The 25,096-nt window shown below is 45.0% G+C and overlaps 3 protein-coding genes across 11 annotated transcripts; 1 reads left to right on the top strand and 2 right to left on the bottom strand.

Annotated features, from left to right (window-relative positions):
* Positions 1 to 4,461: 4,461 nt before the first annotated feature.
* LOC115529244 (L-amino-acid oxidase-like) lies at positions 4,462 to 9,849 on the bottom strand. Of its 4 annotated transcripts, none has more exons than XM_030337829.1 (8): positions 9,813 to 9,849; positions 9,693 to 9,737; positions 8,309 to 8,541; positions 7,894 to 8,006; positions 7,047 to 7,239; positions 6,877 to 6,945; positions 6,425 to 6,561; positions 4,462 to 6,312 (listed from the first exon to the last, which is right to left on the bottom strand). In XM_030337829.1, exons 2-8 carry the CDS (start codon positions 9,709 to 9,711, stop codon positions 5,514 to 5,516), a joined length of 1,563 nt encoding a protein of 520 aa, XP_030193689.1. In that variant the 5' UTR covers positions 9,712 to 9,737; positions 9,813 to 9,849; the 3' UTR covers positions 4,462 to 5,513. The 4 variants fall into 4 exon arrangements, with proteins under 4 accessions (XP_030193689.1, XP_030193690.1, XP_030193687.1 ...); XM_030337830.1 differs by having other exon boundaries at positions 8,309 to 8,538; positions 9,813 to 9,820; XM_030337827.1 differs by lacking the exon at positions 9,813 to 9,849 and having other exon boundaries at positions 9,693 to 9,797.
* A 4,161-nt stretch (positions 9,850 to 14,010) lies between these two features.
* ccl36.1 (chemokine (C-C motif) ligand 36, duplicate 1) lies at positions 14,011 to 15,367 on the top strand. The gene is made up of 3 exons (XM_030337821.1): positions 14,011 to 14,201; positions 14,546 to 14,657; positions 14,777 to 15,367. Exons 1-3 carry the CDS (start codon positions 14,132 to 14,134, stop codon positions 14,868 to 14,870), a joined length of 276 nt encoding a protein of 91 aa, XP_030193681.1. The 5' UTR covers positions 14,011 to 14,131; the 3' UTR covers positions 14,871 to 15,367.
* Positions 15,368 to 19,044: 3,677 nt separating this feature from the next.
* On the bottom strand, positions 19,045 to 25,079 carry brms1 (BRMS1 transcriptional repressor and anoikis regulator). 6 transcript variants are annotated; one of them, XM_030337816.1, is made up of 11 exons: positions 24,884 to 25,036; positions 24,579 to 24,750; positions 22,688 to 22,957; positions 22,433 to 22,523; positions 21,964 to 22,091; positions 21,708 to 21,787; positions 21,468 to 21,552; positions 20,896 to 20,988; positions 20,551 to 20,615; positions 20,312 to 20,351; positions 19,045 to 20,111 (listed from the first exon to the last, which is right to left on the bottom strand). In XM_030337816.1, the coding sequence occupies exons 3-11, from the start codon at positions 22,950 to 22,952 to the stop codon at positions 20,104 to 20,106; spliced, it is 855 nt and encodes a 284-aa protein (XP_030193676.1). In that variant the 5' UTR covers positions 22,953 to 22,957; positions 24,579 to 24,750; positions 24,884 to 25,036; the 3' UTR covers positions 19,045 to 20,103. The 6 variants fall into 6 exon arrangements, with proteins under 6 accessions (XP_030193676.1, XP_030193678.1, XP_030193674.1 ...); XM_030337818.1 differs by having other exon boundaries at positions 24,579 to 24,737; XM_030337814.1 differs by lacking the exon at positions 24,579 to 24,750 and having other exon boundaries at positions 22,688 to 22,954; positions 24,884 to 25,079.
* Between the last annotated feature and the right edge of the window lie 17 nt (positions 25,080 to 25,096).

The raw sequence follows: 25,096 nt of genomic DNA, 5'->3' as shown, positions 1-25,096 counted from the left end.
GCGTGTTCTATAATCTGGCATTTATCAAATAGCTGTGTGCGGAGACAGCAGTGAGGGCTGTCATCAGGGGGTGGGGCGGGCTGTTTGATCATATCAATCAAACTGGGATGCGGACGCAGATTAAGGGCATGCCCACCAACAAGGAACAATGCAAATCAGGTCAGTACGGCATGCAGCACAAAGCGAGGAATGCACGACCCGTACGGCTAAGAAGAGGAAATGCAGCTACAATAAAGACTGAGAAAGTATCTATCCCTAGGTGAAACCAGTGCAAGGCGAGTCTGTTCAAGTTTTGGGTGGAGTTCGCTTGAGTCATTTTTCCGTTTCACACGGAGGTGGTGAATATGACGTGAAACGACACAGACAATTGATTTTAACAACTTTCAACATGGCGGCCAAAGTCTGATGTTTCCATGAGAAAATAATTCATTAGCTATATGGGTAGGTCTGAAAGTATCACCAGACATTGACAATACGTTTGAAATATACTCATGTGAAGAGAGAGGAGTTAAGACACATCTTCATTAATTACAGCACCCCCTGGTGGTCAAAGGTCACCCAATTTGATGAGTGTCCCCATTGAATGTCATGGGTCTTTGTACCAAGTTTGGTTATGATATTAGGGTGACCAGATGTCCCGCTTTGTTCGGGACAGTCACGCATTTTCATTACATTGTACACGTCCCACAAATTGAGACGTTGTCCCGCATTGTTATCGACAGTCAGGGTGCACTCACACCAGGCCATCTGGCCGTGGCCGTGGCCGTTTTAGCACCTAACCGTGCTCAAATCTGCCAGTGTGAGTGTGGCCAGTCTGGCCAGGCCGGGCCAATGTGGCCATTTGGGAGAGGTGTGCTGCTACGGCACGGGCCGCTACGGTACAGATGCTAATGAGCCGACACGTGCACACGCACGGCTACGCAACCTGAGCTGGATGACGTATAGTCAATGCGACGACCACGGACATAATAAAGGCGACGAGCCTTCTTTCCCATTAAACGGTAAACATCGCGTCAAGCGGTTCAACTGTTGGTGTGTTCTCTGTGTTGTTATCCATTGTTGTTAAAACTCTGACTGGCGGCAGACTTTATTGTGGTCCATGCAGCGGACGCTTGGTGATGACGTGTTACGACGTGATGATGTATGTACAAGAGCCTTCCGTGGCCAGGCCACAGCTGCGACGGCCAACGGCCACGGTCAGATGGCCTAGTGTGAGTGCACCCTCAGACTCAATTTTTGAAATACTGGCTTCCCGTTTGTGAAAATTGGATGAATGGGTTAAAAGTTATAAACATGAATGCATGTTCAACTTTGACCTGTTTACCAAGGCCTTCTATGGGCTTTAGCCCCAATAAAGAGCTAGCACTCTGAGCATAAAGATACTATCTACTCATGTTTCAATATGTGATTAATAACAAATCACTGCTGGGTGTTGTGGTTAGAGCTCTCTAGTGGTGGACTTGTAATTGGGTGTTGGGGTTAGAGCTCTCTAGTGGTGGACTTGTAGCTGGGTCTTGGGGTTAGAGCTCTCTAGTGGTGGACTTGTAGCTGGGTGTTGGGGTTAGAGCTCTCTAGTGTTGGACTTGTACCTGGGTGTTGGGGTTAGAGCTCTCTAGTGGTGGACTTGTAGCTGGGAGTTGGGGTTAGAGCTTTCCTCTAGTGGTGGACTTGTAGCTGGGTGTTGGGGTTAGGGCTCTCCTCTAGTGGTGGACTTGTAGTGTAGCTGGGTGTTGGGGTTAGAGCTCTCTAGTGGTGGACTTGTAGCTGGGTGTTGGGGTTAGAGCTCTCTAGTGGTTGACTTGTAGCTGGGTGTTGGGGTTAGAGCTCTCTAATGGTGGACTTGTAGCTGGGTGTTGGGGTTAGAGCTCTCTAGTGGTGGACTTGTAGCTGGGTGTTGGGGTTAGAGCTCCCCTCTAGTGGTGGACTTGTAGCTGGGTGTTGGGGTTAGAGCTCTCTAGTGGTGGACTTGTAGCTGGGTGTTGGGGTTAGAGCTCTCTAGTGGTGGACTTGTAGCTGGGTGTTGGGGTTAGAGCTCTCCTCTAGTGGTGGACTTGTAGCTGGGTGTTGGGGTTAGAGCTCTCTAGTGGTTGACTTGTAGCTGGGTGTTGAAGTAAAAAATAATTGAGAATTCATATTCTTCCATTTATGTTGTATCTTTTATTTTTCTTCAGGGTGGACCGTACCATGATGTGCTCCACAGTGTCCTAATGGGAAAAATCAGTTTTCACGTTCTGTGTTTCTGTATTTGTTGGAATGTGCCTGTTCAGTGAACCTCTTCGGGGGATGTGTTTGAAAAGTTGTTTTCCTGACCTCAGCGTGCAAACCTCTTGGAGGGTCGCAGGGAGGTCTCCCGTCTGAGGCCTCGGACCATTGTTTGTCTGTCTTATGGATTATTGTATTGTATGTTATGTTTTATTGTTTGCTGCATGATCATTGTATGTTATTGCATCGTTATTACCCAAATATATGACCATAATTGTTACAAGTTTCGGATGAGTCTTTATTCCATACAGTTTGGACAGTTATGATTGACGCGGTTCCGGAATTCCCACCACACGTACACCTATTACCGGCCAGTATGTGTGTCCCCACAATGCGTACACGCACATACACTAGGGCTGGGCGATATGACGATATCATACCGTGGACGATATGAAAGTGTCTACCGGGAGAGATTTAACTTTATTTTATCAGTGTATAATTAGTATTTAAAATATTTGTGTGATGCTGTGATTTTTATTTTATATTACACTGCACTGACTGACAGCCAGGCAGGTGTGAAGCACACCTTTAAAAAGAAATGTTATTTGTATTGAAAAAGCAGTTCAATGTTTACAAGATGTTTGCACTATATGACACTGCAGTTAATGACAGATTGTTCGCTGCTTACTCCTTTGTAAGCATTGAAATTGAAGTTCAAAATAAAAGAAAAAACTGATCAAATGTGAAGTATGGTTATTTTAAGCCATTTATTATTTTAATTTACTTCAAAAATACCATATCGTGATATATATCCATATCGTGATATAAAATTACTCATATCGTGATATAAGATTTTGTCCATATCACCCAGCCCTAACATACACACATGACCGGTCCTTGACTTTCAATAAGTTAGGTTGGACACGCGATCACCGGCTTTAAGGCAGCTGACCACCTCAACACCAGCGACCCCTAGTGAAGGGCTTGGTGAACTGCAGCGTAATCCTCCCTGGCCCTGTGATGAGATATGCTTCTGCTTCTCATCCTTCTACACCCTGGAGTGATCTGCCCTCATTTATTCACATATCTACTGTATATGTATCATAATTTTATTTTATTTTTTGAATCCAAAGAGACAATAATAATAATGCTATTAATATCTTTGAATTACACAACACCTTTCCATACATGTAGAGTTCAGGAGTCCTCTTTCTCCGGGACTTCCTTTCATCCTGGACATTAGGGGCTTGGGTCAAACACACTCGCCACTAGACTAACCTTCACGTTCAGGCCAACAACGAATACCCTTTTTTGTTTATTTGTTTATGTACAAGATCTTCCAACGCTCATGCAACCGTGCAACAAAGATGACTTCCTGCTCTAACCGCACACAGACACACACACTCATGCACAACGTGGACCTTTCTGTGGTTCACTTGTTATTAAGTTCAAAACAGTGTTCCTGTCACTGACTAAGTGTCTGTTCTACAGAAGCAATCTTGGTGAATACACATATTTAGTAGCGTCGTCCTTGTACAACCGTGTTTCATCTCATTGAGTACGGTGAATAAACATTTAAACATTGACGCGGTCACATTTAGGTTGTCAATAGTTTGGACCACAGACTGGTGCGATTACTCAGACCTCTCCTTGTGATTTGAAAATGATCGTTTAGAACATATATTTAGATGAAATGTATATGGATTCAAAGATGCTTTAAAAATAGGCAGATGTGGAGAGATTCTTGTCCTTGTTCTTGTTTATTTATCATCGGTCTAGTAGCAACAGAAGACACAATGGAGCACATCTTCTTTCAGATGTGTGTGTCTTTGTGTGTGACAACATATACACACAAAATGTACACACAAAACATATACACACAACATATGCAGATGACATATACACATGACATGTACACCCACAACATAAACACACGACATGTACACACACAACGTAGGCCGGCCCACTGACTCGTGAGGGACACGGTACCGGACCCCCCCCCCCCCCGCAGTGGGACCCTAGGAGCCCAGAGCTGGGCTGGACTAGACCGGTTTGGGTGGGGCTGGGGGGGGACCTACGGGGTGCTGAGCCGTTGGTTGGAGGCTGGGGTGTTGTGAGGGAGGGTGGGGGATTGGATCCCCCACCCTCTGCCCCTGGTCTTCCACATTATCCCCCCCCCCCCCCCCCGTACTGTAAGTTAACTTTCAGTTAACTTAAGTTGTACTGTAAGTTAACTTTCAGTTAACTTACAGTTGTCTCCAAAACATGGAGGTATTAAAGAATGCATATCCACATCCACATCCATGCACATCATAATTCCCCTCATCCACCAACTGCCATTCGCTATATTGTTTAACACTTGTATTAAAAAGTTAAATATGGAGACTGGTATTAAATATGGAGTCTGTTGATTCAGAGTACTGTATTCACCATGGAGTAGAGGCTGGTTAAATTATACATCATCTGTTGGAATGTGAAAGGAATTTGGCAGGAGCAGTTTTGATAGTTTTGATAACAAGAAACGTTTGGTCATTTTGAAAATAACCAAGCACAACTTTTGTGGTTCAATTAAACATCATTATGTTTAATTGAAGTGTTGAGTGCTTTGTCACATTGGCCGTTTCTTATTATGTTCAGGAACAGGAAAGGGAATGTAATATGTGCATAGCTAGGCTATTGCCTTTTTGCAGGTGGCTCAGATTGGTTCGATTCTCATTACATTTAGAGTTCACAGCAGATACAAATTTAGTTTGAGATTTGTTCAATGCTAACACATGCAAATAAAGAGCTAGCACTGCGAGCAGGAAGATACTATTTTCTCATGATTCAAAATTCGATTAATAACAAATCACTGCAAATCAAGTCTTCTAGTGGTGGACTTGTAGCTGGGTGTTTGGGTTAGAGCTCTCTAGTGGTGGACTTGTAATTGGGTGTTGGGGTTAGAGCTCTCTAGTGGTGGACTTGTAGCTGGGTGTTGGGGTTAGAGCTCTCTAGTGGTGGACTTGTAGCTTGGTGTTGGGGTTAGAGCTCTCCTCTGGTGGTGGACTTGTAGCTGGGTGTTGGGGTTAGAGCTCTCTAGTGGTGGACTTGTAGCTGGGTGTTGGGGTTAGAGCTCTCTAGTGGTGGACTTGTAGCTGGGTGTTGGGGTTAGAGCTCTCTAGTGGTTGACTTGTAGCTGGATGTTGGGGTTAGAGCTCTCTCGTGGTGGACTTGTAGCTGGGTGTTGGGGTTAGAGCTCTCTAGTGGTGGACTTGTAGCTGGGTGTTGGGGTTAGAGCTCTCTAGTGATGGACTTGTAGCTGGGTGTTGGCGTTAGAGCTCTACTTTAGCGGTGGACTTGAAGCTGTCTTGAAGCTGTGTGTGGATGTTCTTGGCAGCTCGGATGGCCGTCTTCATGGCTGTTTCAATCCAGGCGTGAGTGAAGTCGGTGTGTTCCCCGGCGAAATGAACTCTGCCCTGGGACTGGAAGAGCTCCAAGGCGATCTCGGGATACTGGTAGGGATTGAGGATGGCGAGGCCTCCCAGGCTGTAGGGGTCGGAGGTCCACTTCTTCACCACCACCCCCGTGCACAGGTCCCGGACCTTCTCCCCGTGGATCAGCGCCAGGTCGTTCAGGGCCACCTCCTTCAGCTCCTCATCCCCCAGGCCCTGGAAGAGCAGAGAATCGTCGGACCAGGTGTAGGAGGCCAGCAGCACGCCGACGTCCGGGTTCTTAGGGAAGCTGTGGCTGGGGTAGTAGATGAAGCGAGAGGGGCGGTCTGTGATGCTCTTCCCCCCCTTGATGCCATCAGCCTCCCAGAACTTTTTGCTGAAGGAGAGGATGATCTTGGTGGAGCTGGCGTAGTGAACGCTTCTCAGTGCGTGCCTCTTACTGTTGGTGAGAGGCGGGACAAAGTCTATGAAGCGGGCCGCCTTGGCTGTGGTCGTGACGAGGACTGCCTCCGCAGACACCTTGGTCCAGTCTGATTCTTTACCCTTCTGGTAGTATACATCGACGCCAGTGTCTGACTGGGTGATTTGTTTGACCTTGGAGTTCAGCTGGGCGGGGTTAAGCAGGACGCGATGCAAGGCTTGTGGGAGACGATCTGAGCCATCCACCACCTCGAAATAACTGGAAGGACAATAGATATACATGAATGGGTGAATGCTGACTGTTTTAAACTGGCAGTTATGAATGACTTGGTGCAGACTGTTTAGTGGGGAATGAGAGAGCAGAGACTGACTCAGTGTGGTCGTTGACATCTGCTTGGTCGTAGAGCATCTCAGTCAGGCCAGTGTACATCATGCAGTTCTCATTTAGCAGGTCTCCTATCATCCTCACCTCCTCAGAACTCAGGTTAGCCACTTCTTCCAAATAACCCTGAAACACACACACACACACACACACACACACACACACACACACACACACACACACACACACACACACACACACACACACACACACACACACACACACACACACACAGAGTTTAATTTCGAATGAGCCATGAATAAATTATTATTACATTTCTGACACAAATGTTTGATATTTATACTTTATAAATAACTTAAACAGAACAGTTTATAAATGTACGGTCTAATAACGGGCCAAAATAGGAAACAAGAACAAAACGGACTGTAACTTATGATGCGAGTGCAACATATATATGTATACTATATATTTCATATTTACCTGGACAGAATACTGGTCATAATTCTTAAGGGCAAACCCACATCCTTTATTTTTCACTGCGTCTTTTACCTACACACACACACACACGCACACGTTTTGTAACCACGTCATGATGTTAAGGGTATCCGTATGGTTTTGGCAGCAATTTGAAGGCGTGGCAGGCTACAAACCGTCTGCAAGGCCTGATCCAGCAGCTGGTCTGCCGACAGCTTTTGGGTGGTGTTGTATTTGAGGAGGGCGGGGTTTTTGTCTGCCATGGAGGTCTTCACAAGCTGCCCGTTGACAAGGTAGAAGGTGTTGGGGTCATCCATCACAAACGTACTCAAACTCACATTCAGCCGCTGGGCGCAGGAACGCACAATCCTAGAGGGAGAGGGAGGGAGGGAGGGAGGGAGAGAGAGAGAGAGAGAGAGAGAGAGAGAGAGAGAGAGAGAGAGAGAGAGAGAGAGAGAGAGAGAGAGAGAGAGAGAGAGAGAGAGAGAGAGAGAGAGAGAGAGAGAGAGAGAGAGAGAGAGAGAGAGAGAGAGAGAGAGAGAGAGAGAGAGAGAGAGAGAGAGAGAGAGAGAGAGAGAGAGAGAGAGAGAGAGAGAGAGAGAGAGAGAGAGAGAGAGTCATGGTCTGTCTGTTTCCTTGTCTTGTTTTGGTGTGTTTCCTGTTTTACTTCGGTATCTCTGTCTTGTTTCTCCCCATGTCCGGTCAAGTTTCCCTACTGTGTGATTACTGCTCCCTCCCCTAATGTGTTTCAGCTGTTACTCGTTGCGTGCCCTGTGTTTAGTATTTAAGCCCTTGTCTTTCCTTTGTTCCTTGTCGGATCATTGTACTTCGTGGTGAGTTGTGTCCTGTGTGTTCCCTGTGTTCCCTGCGTTTCCCGTGTTCTCGGTGTTCCTTGTGCCTTTTGCGTTAATAAATTATTCTTTACCCGAACTGTCTGCTGTTGGGTCCTACCTGCCTGCCTGCCACCCGCTAACCGTGACAGATATAGAGCAAGAGGGGCTGGTGTAGGACCACTTAACTTACTGGTGGGAGCTCGGGATCCTCATGGCTCCCAGGTCAGCATACCAGCCGTCTGTCGGGTGTCTGTAGGTCTCCACCCTTCCCCCCACCCTCCCGCTAGCCTCTAGCAGCGTCACCTACACACGCACACAAACACACACACACACATACACACATGCTAACTCCATACACATAAACACATTTATATGTACTTTTAACGCCGATCTCTGACTGCCTACAAGGACATTGCTTCTGACCCCCCCCCCCCCAATCATCCTCCCACAGGCATGCACCCCTAAATAAATGTTTTTGTCTCCTCTCCCTGTGAGTCGGATCATTAAACAGCCCACCCATCAGTGCCCATATTGTACATAACCACCGTGTTCAGCAGCCGATGTGGGGAGCCCATGTGGAGCCTTGGGCCCTGAGACCTGCTAACCTGGTGTCCCGCGCCCTGCAGCAGTTGGGCAGCGGTCAGGCCGGCCATGCCGGCGCCCACGATGACCACATGCCGAGGGGTCTGGGTAGGGGGAAGGCCCGTCTCACTGATGTGCAGAATCTCCTGGAAGTCCTTGTCCACCCGACAGTCCTTGAGGTGGTCCTTGAAGCTGCGGAGGTCCTCCGTGGCTCCCCGTGGCCAGGACACACAGGCCAGCAACACCACAACTACTGCTGCACATTTAAACACACAGAGTTCCTATTGGCTGAAACTACCCTGAGCCCAACCAATCAAAGCAGAGCCTTGAAAGGATAATGAAGGCAATGTATAAATGTATTCCATAAATCCAGCTCGATCAAATGGTAAACTATTCATACTTGGTAAACTATTCCCACTTCAACCGTGTAAATCTCGAGTTCACAAGTTCAAGAAAACCATTTGTTAACCATTTAGGATCTTTAGGTTTTAGGTTCAACTTTATTGCCCCCCCGGTGAAATTTGTCGATTTTCAATGACAAAATATTCTCATCAAAAATCGACATTTCATTAATTCAACTGATATAATTTTGATATTTATTAAAGGCAAGTCACGGCAACTTTTATTTATACGGCGCTTTTAATACACAAGGCGGACTCAAAGTGCTTCACATATAAACATTGTCAGACAATAAAATAAATAATACATAAGTAAAAAGAAAACATAATGCAAAACTTTAGTAAAATAGATGAAAATAAAGGCAGGTTAAAAAAAAGCACTTTAGAAAGTGCAATGTATTTAAGAACAGATCAACAGTCTCTCTGGTACCCACGTCGGGACTCCAACCCGACCTAAAGGAACTTGGTCCTTTCTCTGGGACTCCACCCTGGATTATATGACTCTTACCCAGACAGAACTCGGGTCTCAAACCCTTCAAAGTTATACCCACGTCGGGACTCCAACCCGACCTAAAGGAACTTGGTCCTTTCTCTGGGACTCCAACACAGATTCTGGGACTCCAACCCGGATTCTAGGACTCTAACCCAGACAGAACTCGGGTTTCAAACCCTTGTCCTTTCAACAGTCTCTCTGGTCTTCTTCTTCTTTCGTGTAATTTCCTTTGGAACTAGTCTCTCTGGTATCAGATCATGTATCTCTCATATAGTCCACAATAAAGAGTTGGTGTTGCAAATTTGGGTTTAGACTAAACAAGTTTTGGTTTGTTCTTGAGTGGATGGCTCGGGTTCCCCAAGTGTTCAACAAGTTCTACAATGACTGTCACTGTGGTTTTAGGATGACAACCAGAGAATCTGCCTGATTAATACCAGACCAACGGCCACAAGAACACATTTAAGGTCATATTTGTCTTTTTTTGAGTTCAGACAGATGCTTCCAGTGTGTACTCACCTGTTTTCCAGAGGGCCATGGATGCTGTCGTCTCTGAGATGGATACTGTGGGGATAAGAGTTTTTTCAATCAGCTGAAAGAGTGAGACCTTACATTTGAGCATTAAAACAAGGTACCTACCTCCAATGTCAAAACCGTCAATCTGACTGTTTAACGATGGAGCAAAGCTTTTATATAACGGTCCTTCACATGATCATCACGTGATTGCGAGGGAAGGTGTGCCATTGAGTCAACATGTTTGCTATTGTTGCACTTTGTGCAACAATAGCAAACATGATGTGCCCTATTTCTTAAAAAGAAAAGTACATATCGTCTATTTGGGTGTCAAGCAACGAAGTTGCAAGACAACCTATTGTTTTGAATGAATTTTTCTACCCTTGTATGAGTTTTTCTATGGCAGCCCATAGGGCTGGGCGATATTGCAAAAAATATTATCACGATAGTTTTTTCGATATCAATCGATATTGATATTAATCACGATATTTAATATTAAAAAAAAAATATATATTTTTTTTCTCTTATTTTCATTGTTGTTGATAGGCTGTGTGTGTGTGTGTGTGTGTGTGTGTGTGTGTGTGTGTGTGTGTGTGTGTGTGTGTGTGTGTGTGTGTGTGTGTGTGTGTGTGTGTGTGTGTGTGTAACGGAAGCTCAAACATGCAACAGGGAATGGGCGTGTACTTAGGCATTAACCGCAAAACTGCGATCTGACTTCTTTGTTTATTTCTGCTGCGACCGTATTTCTGCCGCATACGGTCTTCATGCAGCCACCTAGCCGATTACGTCCGTCCGATTACCAATACGGTCGTCATGTAGCCACCCAGCCGATTACGTCCGTCCGGCAGAATTAGGTTACCGATTACCGAGACGGTCGTCATGCGCCCTCAAACACTAGGTAGTGTCATTTTTCCATTTTGTCTACATTTACGTGTACTCGCATATTGCTGTTCTTCATCCCACCTGCCGTCATTATTACCGATTACCGAGCCAACCAGCCGATTACGTCCGTCCGGCAGAGTTAGTTTACCGATTAACGAGGCGGTCGTCATGTAGCCACCCAGCCGATTACGTCCGTCCGGCAGAATTAGCTTATCGAGTCCCATTATGCTTGACACCCACATTGCTGCATGCAACGGTGTTGCTGCTAGGTGTTGGGGTTAGAGCTCTCTAGTGGTGGACTTGTAGCTGGGTGTTGGGGTTAGAGCTCTCTAGTGGTGGACTTGTAGCTGGGTGTTGGGGTTAGAGCTCTCCTCTAGTGGTGGACTTGTAGCTGGGTGCTGGGCTTAGAGCTCTCTAGTGGTGGACTTGTAGCTGGGTGTTGGGGTTAGAGCTCTCTAGTGGTGGACTTGTAGCTGGGTGTTGGGGTTAGAGCTCTCTAGTGGTGGACTTGTAGCTGGGTGTTGGGGTTAGAGCTCTCTAGGGCTGGACTTGTAGCTGGGTGTTGGGGTTAGAGCTCTCTAGGGCTGGACTTGTAGCTGGGTGTTGGGGTTAGAGCTCTCTAGTGGTGGACTTGTAGCTGGTTTTTGGGGTTAGAGATCTCTAGTGGTGGACTTGTAGCTGGGTGTTGGGGTTAGAGCTCTCTAGCGGTGTACTTGTAGCTGGGTGTTGGGGTTAGAGCTCTCTAGCGGTGTACTTGTAGCTGGGTGTTGGGGTTAGAGCTCTCTAGCGGTGTACTTCTAGCTGGGTGTTGGGGTTAGAGCTCTCTAGCGGTGTACTTGTAGCTGGGTGTTGGGGTTAGAGCTCTCTAGTGTTGGACTTGTAGCTGGGTGTTGGGGTTAGAGCTCTCTAGTGGTGGACTTGTAGCTGGGTGTTGGGGTTAGAGCTCTCTAGCGGTGTACTTGTAGCTGGGTGTTTAAGTTAAAAAAGGTGAGGGAAAGGGTGAGTGAGAGTGCGAATGGAAGAATCTAAGTAAAAGAGTGAAGGGTGCTGGGTGAGTGTGAAATAACAGGTGATTTGATTGGGGGAGAGAGGGAGAAGAGGGCATGAGAGAATGAATGAACGAGTCAGTGAAAGTGAGCTGGAGACCCGGAGCACAGACGAAGAGACGTGTCAGGTGGTGGCCCAACACAAGGCTGTCTCTAGGGACTTTCCCCATGTGACCTGGTCTGGTTAAATAGCACTGTTTTTTTTGTGTGTGTGGGGAGAGAGAGAGAGAGAGAGAGAGAGAGAGAGAGAGAGAGAGAGAGAGAGAGAGAGAGAGAGAGAGAGAGAGAGAGAGAGAGAGAGAGAGAGAGAGAGAGAGAGAGAGAGAGAGAGAGAGAGAGAGAGAGAGAGAGAGAGAGAGAGAGAGAGAGAGAGAGAGAGAGAGAGAGCATGCATATATGTATACTATATATTTCATATTTACCTGGACAGAATACTGGTCATAATTCTTAAGGGCAAACCCACATCCTTTATTTTTCACTGCGTCTTTTACCTACACACACACACACACACACACGCACACGTTTTGTAACCACGTCATGATGTTAAGGGTATCCGTATGGTTTTGGCAGCAATTTGAAGGCGTGGCAGGCAACAAACCGTCTGCAAGGCCTGATCCAGCAGCTGGTCTGCCGACAGCTTTTGGGTGGTGTTGTATTTGAGGAGGGCGGGGTTTTTGTCTGCCATGGAGGTCTTCACAAGCTGCCCGTTGACAAGGTAGAAGGTGTTGGGGTCATCCATCACAAACGTACTCAAACTCACATTCAGCCGCTGGGCGCAGGAACGCACAATCCTAGAGGGAGAGGGAGGGAGGGAGGGAGAGGGAGAGAGAGAGAGAGAGAGAGAGAGAGAGAGAGAGAGAGAGAGAGAGAGAGAGAGAGAGAGAGAGAGAGAGAGAGAGCGCACGCGTGCGAGAGAGAATTCATATTCTTCAGTTTATGTTGTGTCTTTTATTTTTCTTCAGGGTGGACCGTACCACACTGTTCTCCATGCTTCTGCTTCTCATCCTCAACCTCGAATGATCTGCCCTTATTTCTTCACATATCTGCTGTATAGGTATCAATCTTTTTTTATTTTATTTTATCCAAAGAGAAAATAATAATACTGCTATTAATAACTTTGAATTACACAGCACCTTTCTATACATGTAGGGCTTCGGGGTCCTCTTCCTCAGGGGCTTGAGTCGAACGCACTCACCACTAGACTAACCTGCCCGTTTAGGCCAACGACAAATACCCTTTTTTGTTTATTTTTTGTTCATGAAGTGGTATGTACAAGGTTTTCCGATGCTCATGCAACCGTGCAATCAAGATGACTTCCTGCTCTAACCGCACATACACACACACACACTCATGCACACTGTGCATCACTGACTAACTACAAGTGTCTTTTCTACAGAAGCAATGTCGGTGAAACACTTATTTAGTTGTGTCATCCTTGTACAACCGTGTTTCATCTCATTGAGTATGGTGAATCAACATTTAAACATTGACGCGGTGATATTTAGTTTGTCAATAGTTCACTGATTGGTTGGACCACAGACTGGTGCGATTACTCAGACCTCTCCTTGTGATTTGAAATTGATCGATTAGAACAGATATTTAGATGAAATGTATATGGATTCAAAGTTGTGCAAATGTAGAGAGATTCTTGTCCTTGTTCTTGTTTATTTATCATCGTGTAGAAGCAACAGGTGACACAATGGAGTACATCTTCTTTCAGGTGTATCTGTGTTTGTGTTTAACAACATATCCACACAAAATGTACACCCAAAACATATACTGTGCACACAACATATGTTATGGTTAGGGTTAGGATTTGGGCCGTGTGTTATGGTTAGGGTCATGTGTTATGGTTAGGGTTAGGGTCGTGTGTTATGGTTAGGGTTAGGGTTGTGTGTTATGGTAAGGGTTAGGGTTAGGGTTAGTGCCGTGTGTTATGGTTAGGGTTAGGGTCATGTGTTAGGGTTGGGTTAGGGTTATGCAAACAACTAATATTTATATAGATATTTGAGTAACAATTAACAAATATTAACAAAGGGTTAGGTAATGACTAGTTTGCTATTTATTATGGCACCTTATTATAAAGTGTTACCGGTTTATTTGTTGCGTACACATGCACAAACATTTACACACACACAGTTTCAAACGGTGTGAAGGGACCTTAACAGGTTGCAAGTAATGGCCAGGTCCACAACTTATTTTCAAAAAAGTCCAAATTGTCCTGCCTTTGAACTTCTCCTTTTTTCTCTCTCTCGGTCTGTCTGTGTCTCTCTCTCTCTCTCTCTCTCTCTCTCTCTCTCTCTCTCTCTCTCTCTCTCTCTCTCTCTCTCTCTCTCTCTCTCTCTCTCTCTCTCTCTCTCTCTCTCTCTCTCTCACATATAATTTCCCTTTCGCTCGTCACACACCCTCACACTCTGCTCCACCTCACCCTCGACCACACTTCCGCCCATCTTCTCGTTAAATCGGTGTGCCTTCAGCTGTGTTCTGTTAATTGTCGCCGTCTCAGAACCTGTAACCATGCGTGCTCTTGCCCTCCTCCTGCTGTGTGTCTTTGGATCCACGCTGGTTTCATTGACCGTGGCCAACAGTAAGTTAACTGACTCACATCTGTGTCACCTAACAAGGTTACACTAATTAACTTAACATTAGCAAATGCAGTTTAAAGGTTTTACTGATGTTATTAACCTTTAGCCTTCCTTATGTTTAGTAGCTTAATAATTTATTAATGGTGTTCCTGTTTACTAAGGTATTGGTGTATACATTATTTAATCGGGTTAGTTAGGACCCTAACCCATGTGCTATTGCTTTAATATAATGCTTATTACTGCACTAACTAATCCTATTGAATGTACCCTTATTCTAAATTTGTCCCACATATTGATGTTATGTTGAGTTGTTTATCTTTAACATTAACAAGTTCTCTGTTCTCAGATGGAAGTGGTCCCGATAGCTGCTGCTTCCGTTATTACGAAAGACAGGTGAAATTCACCAAAATCCGGAGCTACGATTTGACGGATGGACGCTGTTCAAAGCCCGCCGTTATGTAAGCGTAGCCTTGACCAAATACCATCCAATGGGTTATATTTGCATCGCAATGATGATTACACCATATTAACACAGAATGAACTCATATGAATGACTGTAATGTCCTTTCTGTGACAGTTTGCAGACCATCCGAAACGTCCGGATCTGCGTGGACCCTGAAGCCGCCTGGGTCAAGAGTGCGATGACACGACTGGATGAGCGCAACTTCTAACGCCGCTGCTAATGGAACCTGCTGGAAATCAGCTTTATACTGAGTCAGGCCCGCTTTAAATTGTAACTTTGATAACTTTAATACTTTCCTGTATAATATAAAAAACATGATGGGCGAGAATGTTTTTTTTCTATTGCTGCCCTTAACGCTGGAGGTAGAACCATGGAAGCATGGTTCTACTTCCAGCGCTAAGGGCAGCAATAGAAAAAAAACATTCTCGTCCATCATGTTTTTTATATTATACAGGAAAGTATTAAAGTTATAAAAGTTACAATTTAGGGGGAAGATAGACAGGAATACGATGTGTTTTTCAACTTATATTTGTTATAGAAGCTACCTTTTTGAAGTAAGGAGGGTTATCCTCGCTGCAACCAGGCTTAATGTCGCCTTTTAATGCACGTATAGTAATTACAAATTATTGCTATTAAGCTTTCGATTTTTTTGTAATTAGTGCAATATATACTATCCTCTAATAAAATATATACGACTACATAAGAGTTTTGGAAGCTTTATTTTGTCTTCAGTATAAAACCTTTTTCCTGTTGGATATTTCAGAAGATTACACCACATTTGTTGTAGATATAATTGAAGTAGATGATAATAACTAAAACTACATTGTTACATTTATTAAACAAAATAGGTGACTTAGTCATCTGCAAAAAATAAATCTTCAGAGTTGAGGATATTGAATATATTAATTATACCTATATATAGAATATTTCACATAGGTTATCCAAGCATTTAAGGAGCCAGTGAGTCCACTGTTTCAGATGGAATTCGAACACTGTGATTAAAAAATGTGTTTCGGGCTGAGAGTTTTAGGAAAGAGGGCCGGGGGTCATGACATGGTGCGACCCATGCCAACTGGGTGCTGTTGCCTCTTGGTCGTGACGTCAATAGAAAAATATTTCCAGCTGGTCGAGCAAATAAAAGGGGTCATGACTCTCTGTCTCATTTGGACTCAATCTTGACTTGGACTCAAAGATCTTTCGACACGGAATCGACTAGCCCTGGTCTTGGACTTGACAAACATGGTATTGACAGCTCTGCGAGAAAGAAGGACCCATGATGCCACCACAGAAGCAAATCAACCGCTTTGCTTCAGCCAATCAATTGGCTATCCCCCGGTGTAACAAAACAAATGAACTCATCCGACGGAGCGATTGCGATACAATGTTTATAAGTAGTGAACTCAGTCTACGCTTTAAGCAAGTGCATGTTTCTGCACGTGAACGACTTCATGGCCGTCTCTACCTTTCCGCTCGTGCATGGTGCAGAAAATATGCAACAGCGAACCCTGGTATCACACTTTATGAAGGGTATCAGAATACGGTGTAACACCGGGCGAGAAAAAACAAATAGGTGGGGGGACAGGTGGTTTAGCACGTTAAAGCTAGGGTAGGCAATTGTGAGAAACTAGCCAGAGTAAGTAATTCCCCAAAACACATGACTAGCTCGCTAGCTTTAGCAATAGGCCTGTCCTGCTTTGTGGGAGACTCGAGGCCAATGAGGGCAGAAACAGGAACAGTGAGCGCAGGAAGCCGGGTAGGTGCGTAGGGAAAGGTGAGGTGGGCTATCCAATTATTTCATTTGGCCGAATGAAATAATAATAGTAATAATGGCATTATTTTTTTTGTCTGAGCATTTAAATGGTTGATTGCTGTCGGCATGTCAATTGAATTCCAACCAATATGACAGAAAATGCTTCTAAAATAAGTTGCCTACGCTAACTTTAATGCTCACATGGTGGTGAATCAAACACAGGGGTAGTACACTGTGGTCGGCTGGTGGAACCTAGCTCCTAAACCCCTGAGACCCAGGACTGAAGAAGAACCCTTCCAGCGCTCCTCCTTATTGATTTACCCTCATTTTGTCTCGTCTCGCTCTCTCGCTCTCTCTGTCTCTGTCTGTCTCTCTAGACTCTCTCTCTCTCTCTCTCTCTCTCTGTCTCTCTAGACTCTCTCTCGCTCTCTCTGTCTCTCTCTCTCTCTCTCTCTCTCTCTCTCTCTCTCTCTCTCTCTCTCTCTCTCTCTCTCTCTCTGTCTCTGTTGCTGTCTCTCTCTCTCTCTCTCTCGCTCTCTCCGTCTGTCGCTGTCTCTCTCTCTCACTGTCTCTCTCTCTCTCTCTGTCTCTCTCTCTGTCCGTCTCTCTCACTCTCTCTCTCTCTCTCTCTCTCTCTCTCTCTGTCTCTCTCTCTCTCTCTCTCTCTCTCTCTCTCTCTCTCTCTCTCTCTCTCTCTCTGTCTCTCTCTCTGTCCGTCTCTCTCTCTGTCTCTCTCTCTGTCCGTCTCTCTCTCTCTCTCTCTCTCTCTCTCTCTCTCTCTCTCTCTCTCTCTCTCTCTCTCTCTCTCTCTCTTTCTCTCTCGCTCTTGCTCTTGCTCTCGCTCTCTCTGTCTCTCTCTCTCTCTCTCTCTCTCTCTCTCTCTCTCTCTCTCTCTCTCTCTCTCTGCCTCGGTCTGTCTCGGTGTTTGGTAGATAATATAATATGAAGAAGGGCGCTGCGGTTCTACTGCATTTGTGGTTGGAGCTCTGCAGACTAAGCGTGTTGCACGCGGGTGAGATGGAGGACAAAATAAGGTGGAGGGTCGCCCTAGTTCACAGTCTCTGTGTCTCTGTCTCTTTCTCTCGCTCTCTTGATCTCGCGCTTTTGAACGTTCTCTGGATTTCTGGATCCCTCTCTCTCCCACTCCTTCCTAATTTTCGTCTCCACAGTACCATCGAGCTTCAAAAAGCCTTGTACTGCAGACAGGAATACCAGGGCCGGGACCTTCCAGTTCCCCTTATTTGTACCCCCACGCACTCTTGACTGGTGTGTGGAAACTCCATTTCAAGGCGTTTGTGGTCGTCTCTGAGAGTAGGCTTTCTGTTGTGTGGTTTTGACCGTCCCACTTGAAACGTAATATAGAACTGTCTATATTGAATACAGAGGTGTACATATTCTCCATTGGCACATTCTGCTCGTCATTTGATGCTGATATGATCTAGAGGAGGTGATGGAAATGTACATGGCAGGCGATTGAGCAAGGCCTAAAGGCTGTGTAAGCCAGGGCAAATGCTTATCGTGAGAAGCGATAAAAAGTGGTTTATTGTTGCGAAAACACCCACCCAAACACACACACACACACACACACACACACACACACACACACACACACACACACACACACACACACACACACACACACACACACACACACACACACACACACACACTGCTTTAAACGGTGTGAAAATAAACCTACACAAGTAGGCCAGTAGGTCACGGAAAATACTTTCAAAAACGTATGTATGTATGTATGTATGTATGTATGTATGTATGTATGTATGTATGTATGTATGTATGTATGTATGCGTGTACATATTTAAATATATATATTTATACATAAATTCTTTGAAAAGCAATGATTGGCCCAAGAAATTCAAACAAAGACTGACATTAGCTAATGAATGTCAATAATTGATCAACGATGCTCAAAAACTAGACCAGTGAGTTCGGTCTGTTTCTATTCCTTCACCTTGTGCATTTCTCTTTTGTGCGACACCGTTCATTCTCACACCTTTTTGGGGCCATTAGCTAAACTGTGGTGGGCTCACCAGTCAGCACCGACGGCTCCACCCCCCCCACCACATTTCCGCCCATCTTCTCTTTAAATCTGTGTCCTTCAGCTGTGTTCCGCTACTTGTCGCCATCTCAGAACCTGTAACCATGCGTGCTCTTGCCCTCCTCCTGCTGTGTGTCTTTGGATCCACGCTGGTTTCATTGACCGTGGCCAACTGTAAGTTAACTGACTCACATCGGTAACACTTAACAAGGGAACACAAATTAATTTAAGATTAGTTGTTGCAGCATTAGGCATTGCCTTATGGCTTGGCTTATCATTCAATCATGGTGTAAATTTTTACTAAGGTATCCATTATTTAATCAATAATAATGGCTTATTAGGCTACTGCATTAACTAATCCTTATGAAAGTACCCATATGCTTAAGATTTAAAATTGTTAATTTATCTGCCACATTAACATGTTTCTTGCTTTTTCTCAGATGGAGCGCTTCCTAATAGCTGCTGTTTCAGATATTACGAGAGACAGGTGAAATTCGATAAAGTCCTGAACTATGATTGGACGGATGGACGCTGTTCAATGCCCGCAGTTATGTAAGCATAGCCTTGACCAAATACCATCAAATGGGTTTTATTTGCATCACAATGATTACTAAACCATTTTAACACAGAATGTCAATTGAATTTCTACCGATAGGACAGAAAATGCTTCTAAAATAAGTTGTCTACTCTAACTTTAATGCTGACATCTTACATGGTGAAATGGGTTTTATTTGCATCACAATGATTACTAAACCATGTTAATCCAGTATGACCCCATAAGAATTACTTTCATGTCAATTCTGTGACAGTTTGCGGACCATAGCCAACGTCCGGATCTGCGTGAACCCTGATGACCCCTGGGTCAAGAACTTGATGGAACGACTCGATCAGATCAACCTTTGACGCCGTGGTTAATGAGGAAACACATGTTTAATGTGTTTTACTGTTTGAAGTTAGGACTGATTAGTGTTATCCTCACCGCAACCAAGCTTAATGTTGCCTTTGGAAGCAGACAGTCTTTACAGACCAAGCTTTGGAAATATAATTTCTTATTATGCAAATTTTAGCTTACTGCAATTTATATTATCCTCTCATTAAATGTATATTAATACATAAGAGTTTTGGAAGTTTTTTTTGTGTGTTTATTGGTAAATCTTTTCCCGTCGACTATCTAATTCTAATTTCTGCTCCTGACAATAGAAAATCGAATTGATAGTTTTTTATTTTTAAAATGTTTGCCATTGTTTTGTTGTGGTTATCCAAGCACCTAATACTTTTTAACCACTTCATATCATGATTTAAATCTCAAATCATAAACAAAAACACAATCTGCGTCATAAACGATTACAATTTAATTCACTGTAAAATAAATGTTATATAAATACACAGCATTAAGGACAGGTCTTTCTTTTTTTAAATAGCATTAAAAAAATGTCTGCTAGTGTGTACTGCTTTGGAGCCCACAGACAGCAGTGCAGTACACCAATGTTTACGATAGTGTCAAAGTAGATTGGTATATGGTTAGCTAAAGGACAGGGGGTCGGTTCTTATTACATATCAATTGTTCTGTTGGTTTTGGTTCAGCTGCCAGTTGGTCCTTTAGAAGTCACCATGAAACGTCCCTCATGGCCATCATCGCTCTGAGAGAGAGAGAGAGAGAGAGAGAGAGAGAGAGAGAGAGAGAGAGAGAGAGAGAGAGAGAGAGAGAGAGAGAGAGAGAGAGAGAGAGAGAGAGAGAGAGAGAGAGAGAGAGAGAGAGAGAGAGAGAGAGAGAGACATCATTGAGCATCGTAAAAGACAAGGAGCAGATGTAGCAGATGGACAGATATGTGTCACTCACTCTCGGTTTTCTTCTTTAGTGGTGTAAGAGCTGCTTTGGCCTAGGGGAAATTAAACAACAATATATGTAGTTTTTATATACTTTTAATGGCACTATTTGGTCAAATATTTTGATATGTGTACTATTTTAAGGAAAAAATGATTACTCAATTCATCAAGTTATTATAGATTAATCGATAATTCTTTCTTTTGACAAATTCTCGATTTTTAAAAATAAATAAAAGCGAGTCCGGTGACTACCTTCTTGATGGCCGCCCAGTCCTCCATGATGTCGATGTCCCTCAGCATGTAGACGATGTAGGGCCCTTGTGGTGTTTGGAAACAGGCAGACAGACATGAAGCCCATGCTCAGATAGTAAAAAACACATTCATGCTGGTTTGAGTTAGCAGTGATATTGTTAATGGAGGAAACACTTAAAGAAGGGGGAGAACAGTGAGGATAAATGATGGGACTAGGGCAGTAAAGGATAGGATAGAATAGCTAAAACAAATAGAATGTAGAGGAGGTAGGGAATGAAGGAAAGGGGAGCATGAAGAACGGGATGGAGGATGGAATGGGAAGGAAAGGGAGGGGAGCAGGCTCACCTGAGACCAGGGCAGCTTTCTTCTTCCTGTCCGACCGAGCCAGGAGATTCTTCCTCTTGCACTTTTTACTCTTCACATCGTCGCTCCACCACTCTGTTGGGGACACAGTCTGCTGTGAATACTCTGCCCTCTAGTGCTCAGTCAGGGCACTGCAGCTACAACCCCTGGTTACCTGCTCTGACCGATCTAACAGTCCGGCGACCAAACTCAATTAGCCTGAGACCCCTGCTTAAGTTATTATTCACTCCAACTTCTTCAATCTGTGGTATCAACCAACATCTGCCCGCCACATCATGTCCCGACACCAAAGGGAGCGTAAGCGCATCACAACAAACTGAGTGGTTAATAGTGGTTTGCGCATGGCTTTGAATCATTAGGAAGGAATTAGTGCATCAGGATGCCCTAATATCTATAGTTTATAAGTCAATGAGTGTGTGCGTGTGTGTCTGTGTGTCTGTCTGTGTGTCTATATCTCTGTCTGTCTGTCTGTCTGTCTGTCTGAGTGTGTGTGTTTGTGTGTCTATGTGTGTGTGTGTGTGTGTGTGTGTGTGTGCGTGCGTGCGTGTGTGTACCTGTGCTCTCTCTGTCCTCCTCCAGCCTCCTGATCTTGTCCAGTAGTTCTGTCTTCATGGCGTCCAACAGGAGTGTCTGCTCACTCTATCACACGCACACACGCACACAATATAAACACAACATAGAATGCACTGTGATCCACAACAGCTCTCTTGTGTGTGTGTGTGTGTGTGTGTGTGTGTGTGTGTGTGTGTGTGTGTGTGTGTGTGTGTGTGTGTGTGTGTGTGTGTGTGTGTTACCTCCAGGTGCTGTCTGGCTCCCTGCAGTTCACACTCATACTTGTGCTTGATGACCTGCAGACAGAGCTCCCGATACACTCCTGCATAGACAGAGAGACACAGAGAGGGACACAGAGAGGGACAGAAACTAACTGAATTGAACTAGATGCTGACCCCTAACACTTTGTGGTTGTGTGCGTGCGGGTGCAGATGCTATCTGTGTATGTGTGCGTGTCAATGTGTATGCACGTGTGTGTGTATGTGTGTGTGTAGTTACCAGCCACTTGAGTGCGGAGCTGCGTGCTGCCCTGCAGGGAGCTGAGGCGCTCTCTGTAGTCCCCCGCCCTCCCGGTCAGCACCTCCTCCAGCCTCTCCTTCACCTGGCTCACCCTCTCCCTGAACAGCCTGGGAGAGGGAGCAGGGAGGGGGGGGGGGATCAGATCAGAGACGGGAAACCTTCGCCTGTTCGTCTTTCCTTCCCTCCATCCGTTTATCCGTCCTTTTATTGTCCAGCTTCCATCGGTTCATCCATCCATCCTTTACTCCCTCACTTCCTCCTTGTTCTGCTCTCTCTCTCTTCCCCTCCATCCCTCTTCTCCCCCTAATCTCTCCCTCCTTCTATGCCGCTCTTCTCTCCCTCCCTCTTACTCTATACCTCCTCCTTCCATCCTCCCTCCCTCCCTCCCTCTATACCCCTCCTCCCTCCCCCCACTTCTCTCCCTCCCTCCCTCCCTCCCCCTCCATACTTGTCTTTGAGGTCGTGGAACTGTTTCTCCAGGTCTGTCATCTCGTCCAGACACTCTCCTCTCCTCCGCTCGCAGTCCTCGTCGTCCATCTCTGGGGGTCGCAGGGGGCGAGAGGGGTCAGAGGTCGGAACAGACATAGAATTCAGAGGGGCCGGCGTCTCGTGTACGCAGACAGACACGCCGAGAGCAGAGCACGCCGTAGCGGCCGAAAGGGCGCCCTCCGTTCTCAAAGGTTTGACGCTGGCGTTACCCTACCTGAGCTCTCCCCTTCCTCCTCTTCCTCCTCCTCCTCTTCTCCTTCCTCCTCATCTCCGTCGTCGCTCTCCTCCAGGTCGCTGTCCCGCTCCTCGGTGCTGTCCTCCATCGTCTCCTCCCCCTCTCCTCCTCCTCCCCCTCCTCCTCCTCCGCCCACCTCGTGCTCCGCCTCCCCGTTGCACCTCCTCCTCCTGTCCTGCTCCTCCTCCTCCATCACTTGCTCCTCCTCGTCCTCAGGCTCCAGAGCCGAGGGCTGGGCCGGCATGACTGCTGACACACACGCACACACACACGCACACGCACACGCACACACACTCATATGAGACGCATTATTCATTTTTATTATTCATGTATTATATATTTATTATTTAGTTACATTTATTGTAATTGCATTCAAATATTGTATCATATTTTAATTTTGTATTAACTACTTGTTAATTGTATACACTGTCGAACCTTGGTGGCATTTCTGCCATAAAAAGACCGTGTTTGCTTCACCTTGAACTCTTCTATTGTAGTACATTGTTCTGCTTATCTTGTGCAGCCTTATTGGGTCCAGCTGTCCCTTAACAACAGGTGATGAGAGGCCAGACTTTGAGGTATCTAACCTGACAGGACTGTATCCATACAGTGTGGGGACTAGTTATGACCGTTGATGTGTTCAAACATATTCTAAAACTAGTGTTAGGAGACCACTTGTGACTAGTTACATTCGTATACATAATACAGTATCGTGTTAGGAGACTTGTTATGAATAGAGTCATGCTTAAACACATTGAGCGTAGTGTTAGTCTTGTTATGACTATATACACGTTTAGCCCTGAACAAAGTAAAGCACTGATAAAGGAATCATGTCTGTGGACACAGTTCTCATACTGCCGGCACTTTGCATAGAATAGATAATACAATAGAGTACAACGGAATACACTTAAATATAATATAATAGACTTAAGTATATATACTCTAATGAAATGGAAACGAAAAAATGTCATAGAATCGACTCAAACAGGAAGACAATAGAATATAACAGAATAGAATATACTTACAATATAACATAATAGACTATCATTGAATAACAGAATATACTACAATAGAATATTACTGAATAGAAAAGACTCATACAATATAGTAATACAAGAGAATATACGTACAATATAATATAACTGAATAGAAAAGACTCATACAATATAAGTCAAAGTAATACAACTAAATAGACTATAATAGAATAGAACAGAATAGGAAATACTCATAAAATATAATAGAATAGAATGTAATACAACATACTATACTATAACAGACTATAATACAGGTCTAAGACCTGTATTATAGTCTGTTCCAGGGCAGTAGAGTCCCTTACCTAGGAGTCAACTCTGTTCTATTCTATTATAGTCTATTCTTATCTTGTTTTGCCTTATTGGGCCCCGCTGTCCCTTAGTAAACAGGTTTTAACAACTGGTAATGAGGCCATACTTTGGGGTATCTAACCTGACCGGACTGTATCCATACTGTGTGGAGACTAGTTATGAATGTCGATGTGTACAAAGATATTTAGTATCTAGTGATGACTAATTGTGGCTATTATATATATGGTGAAAGACCTGAGGTCTTCCACCAGTCGTGTCTCTTTCTAGATGAGCGGTCAGGACCACTGTGGTGCGGTCCGTGACGTCAACCCGGAGAGGCCCGTGATGTCACCCGGAGGACGGGGCCGTAACGACGCCAGTCCCGTCCGCTCGCCACCGTGCATCACGACGGGAGACGACACAAGGTCTTTCTCCGCGCTCAAGGGCTTCAAAACCGGCTACTATCGACCGTTCGTGTGTGTTGAGTAGCGTACATACGCAATCTTATATCTATTTCTGTTCTAGGAAACACAAAAACGCGTTTGTACCGGGAAGTAAAGTCAAGTGTTAGAAGCCCCGCGGAGTGACCCGACCGCAGGTCGTGCTGTCTGATGGATCGGAGAAGTTATAAAGTTCCGCCGAACACGCTCCGTCTACGCCTGGGCATCACGGCGACCTGCTGTGTTGTTGGTGTTGAAAGACGATTCCTGCGTAAAATACCTGATATAATAAATGGTTTGAGGGTAGGACCTGGATTATGGGATATCACAGGATACGACTGTCCGCCTTTGCAGAACAGCGCCAGTGGTCGTGATATAATAACAATTAAACTGCGCAAAAAACATCCACTTACCGCACTATTTATCGTCGATGTGGCTTTATACAGCTAAATATAAAATATGGCTATAATCCCATATTAAAAACGACTTCCTCTTCACTTCATTCTACAGTTGAGACACTTTGCCGGACTCTGCGACTACGTCGCTCAGCCAATAAACGCTCTGCACAAATGCTCCAACCACCAATGAAAACGAGGTCTGTTCTGGCCAATCGAATGACAGAAACA

The sequence above is a fragment of the Gadus morhua genome, chromosome 17, assembly GCF_902167405.1.
Source record: "Gadus morhua chromosome 17, gadMor3.0, whole genome shotgun sequence".
NCBI lineage: Eukaryota > Metazoa > Chordata > Actinopteri > Gadiformes > Gadidae > Gadus > Gadus morhua.
The sequence above is the reverse complement of the archived record's forward strand: the minus strand, read 5'-3'. Positions and strand labels throughout refer to the sequence as shown.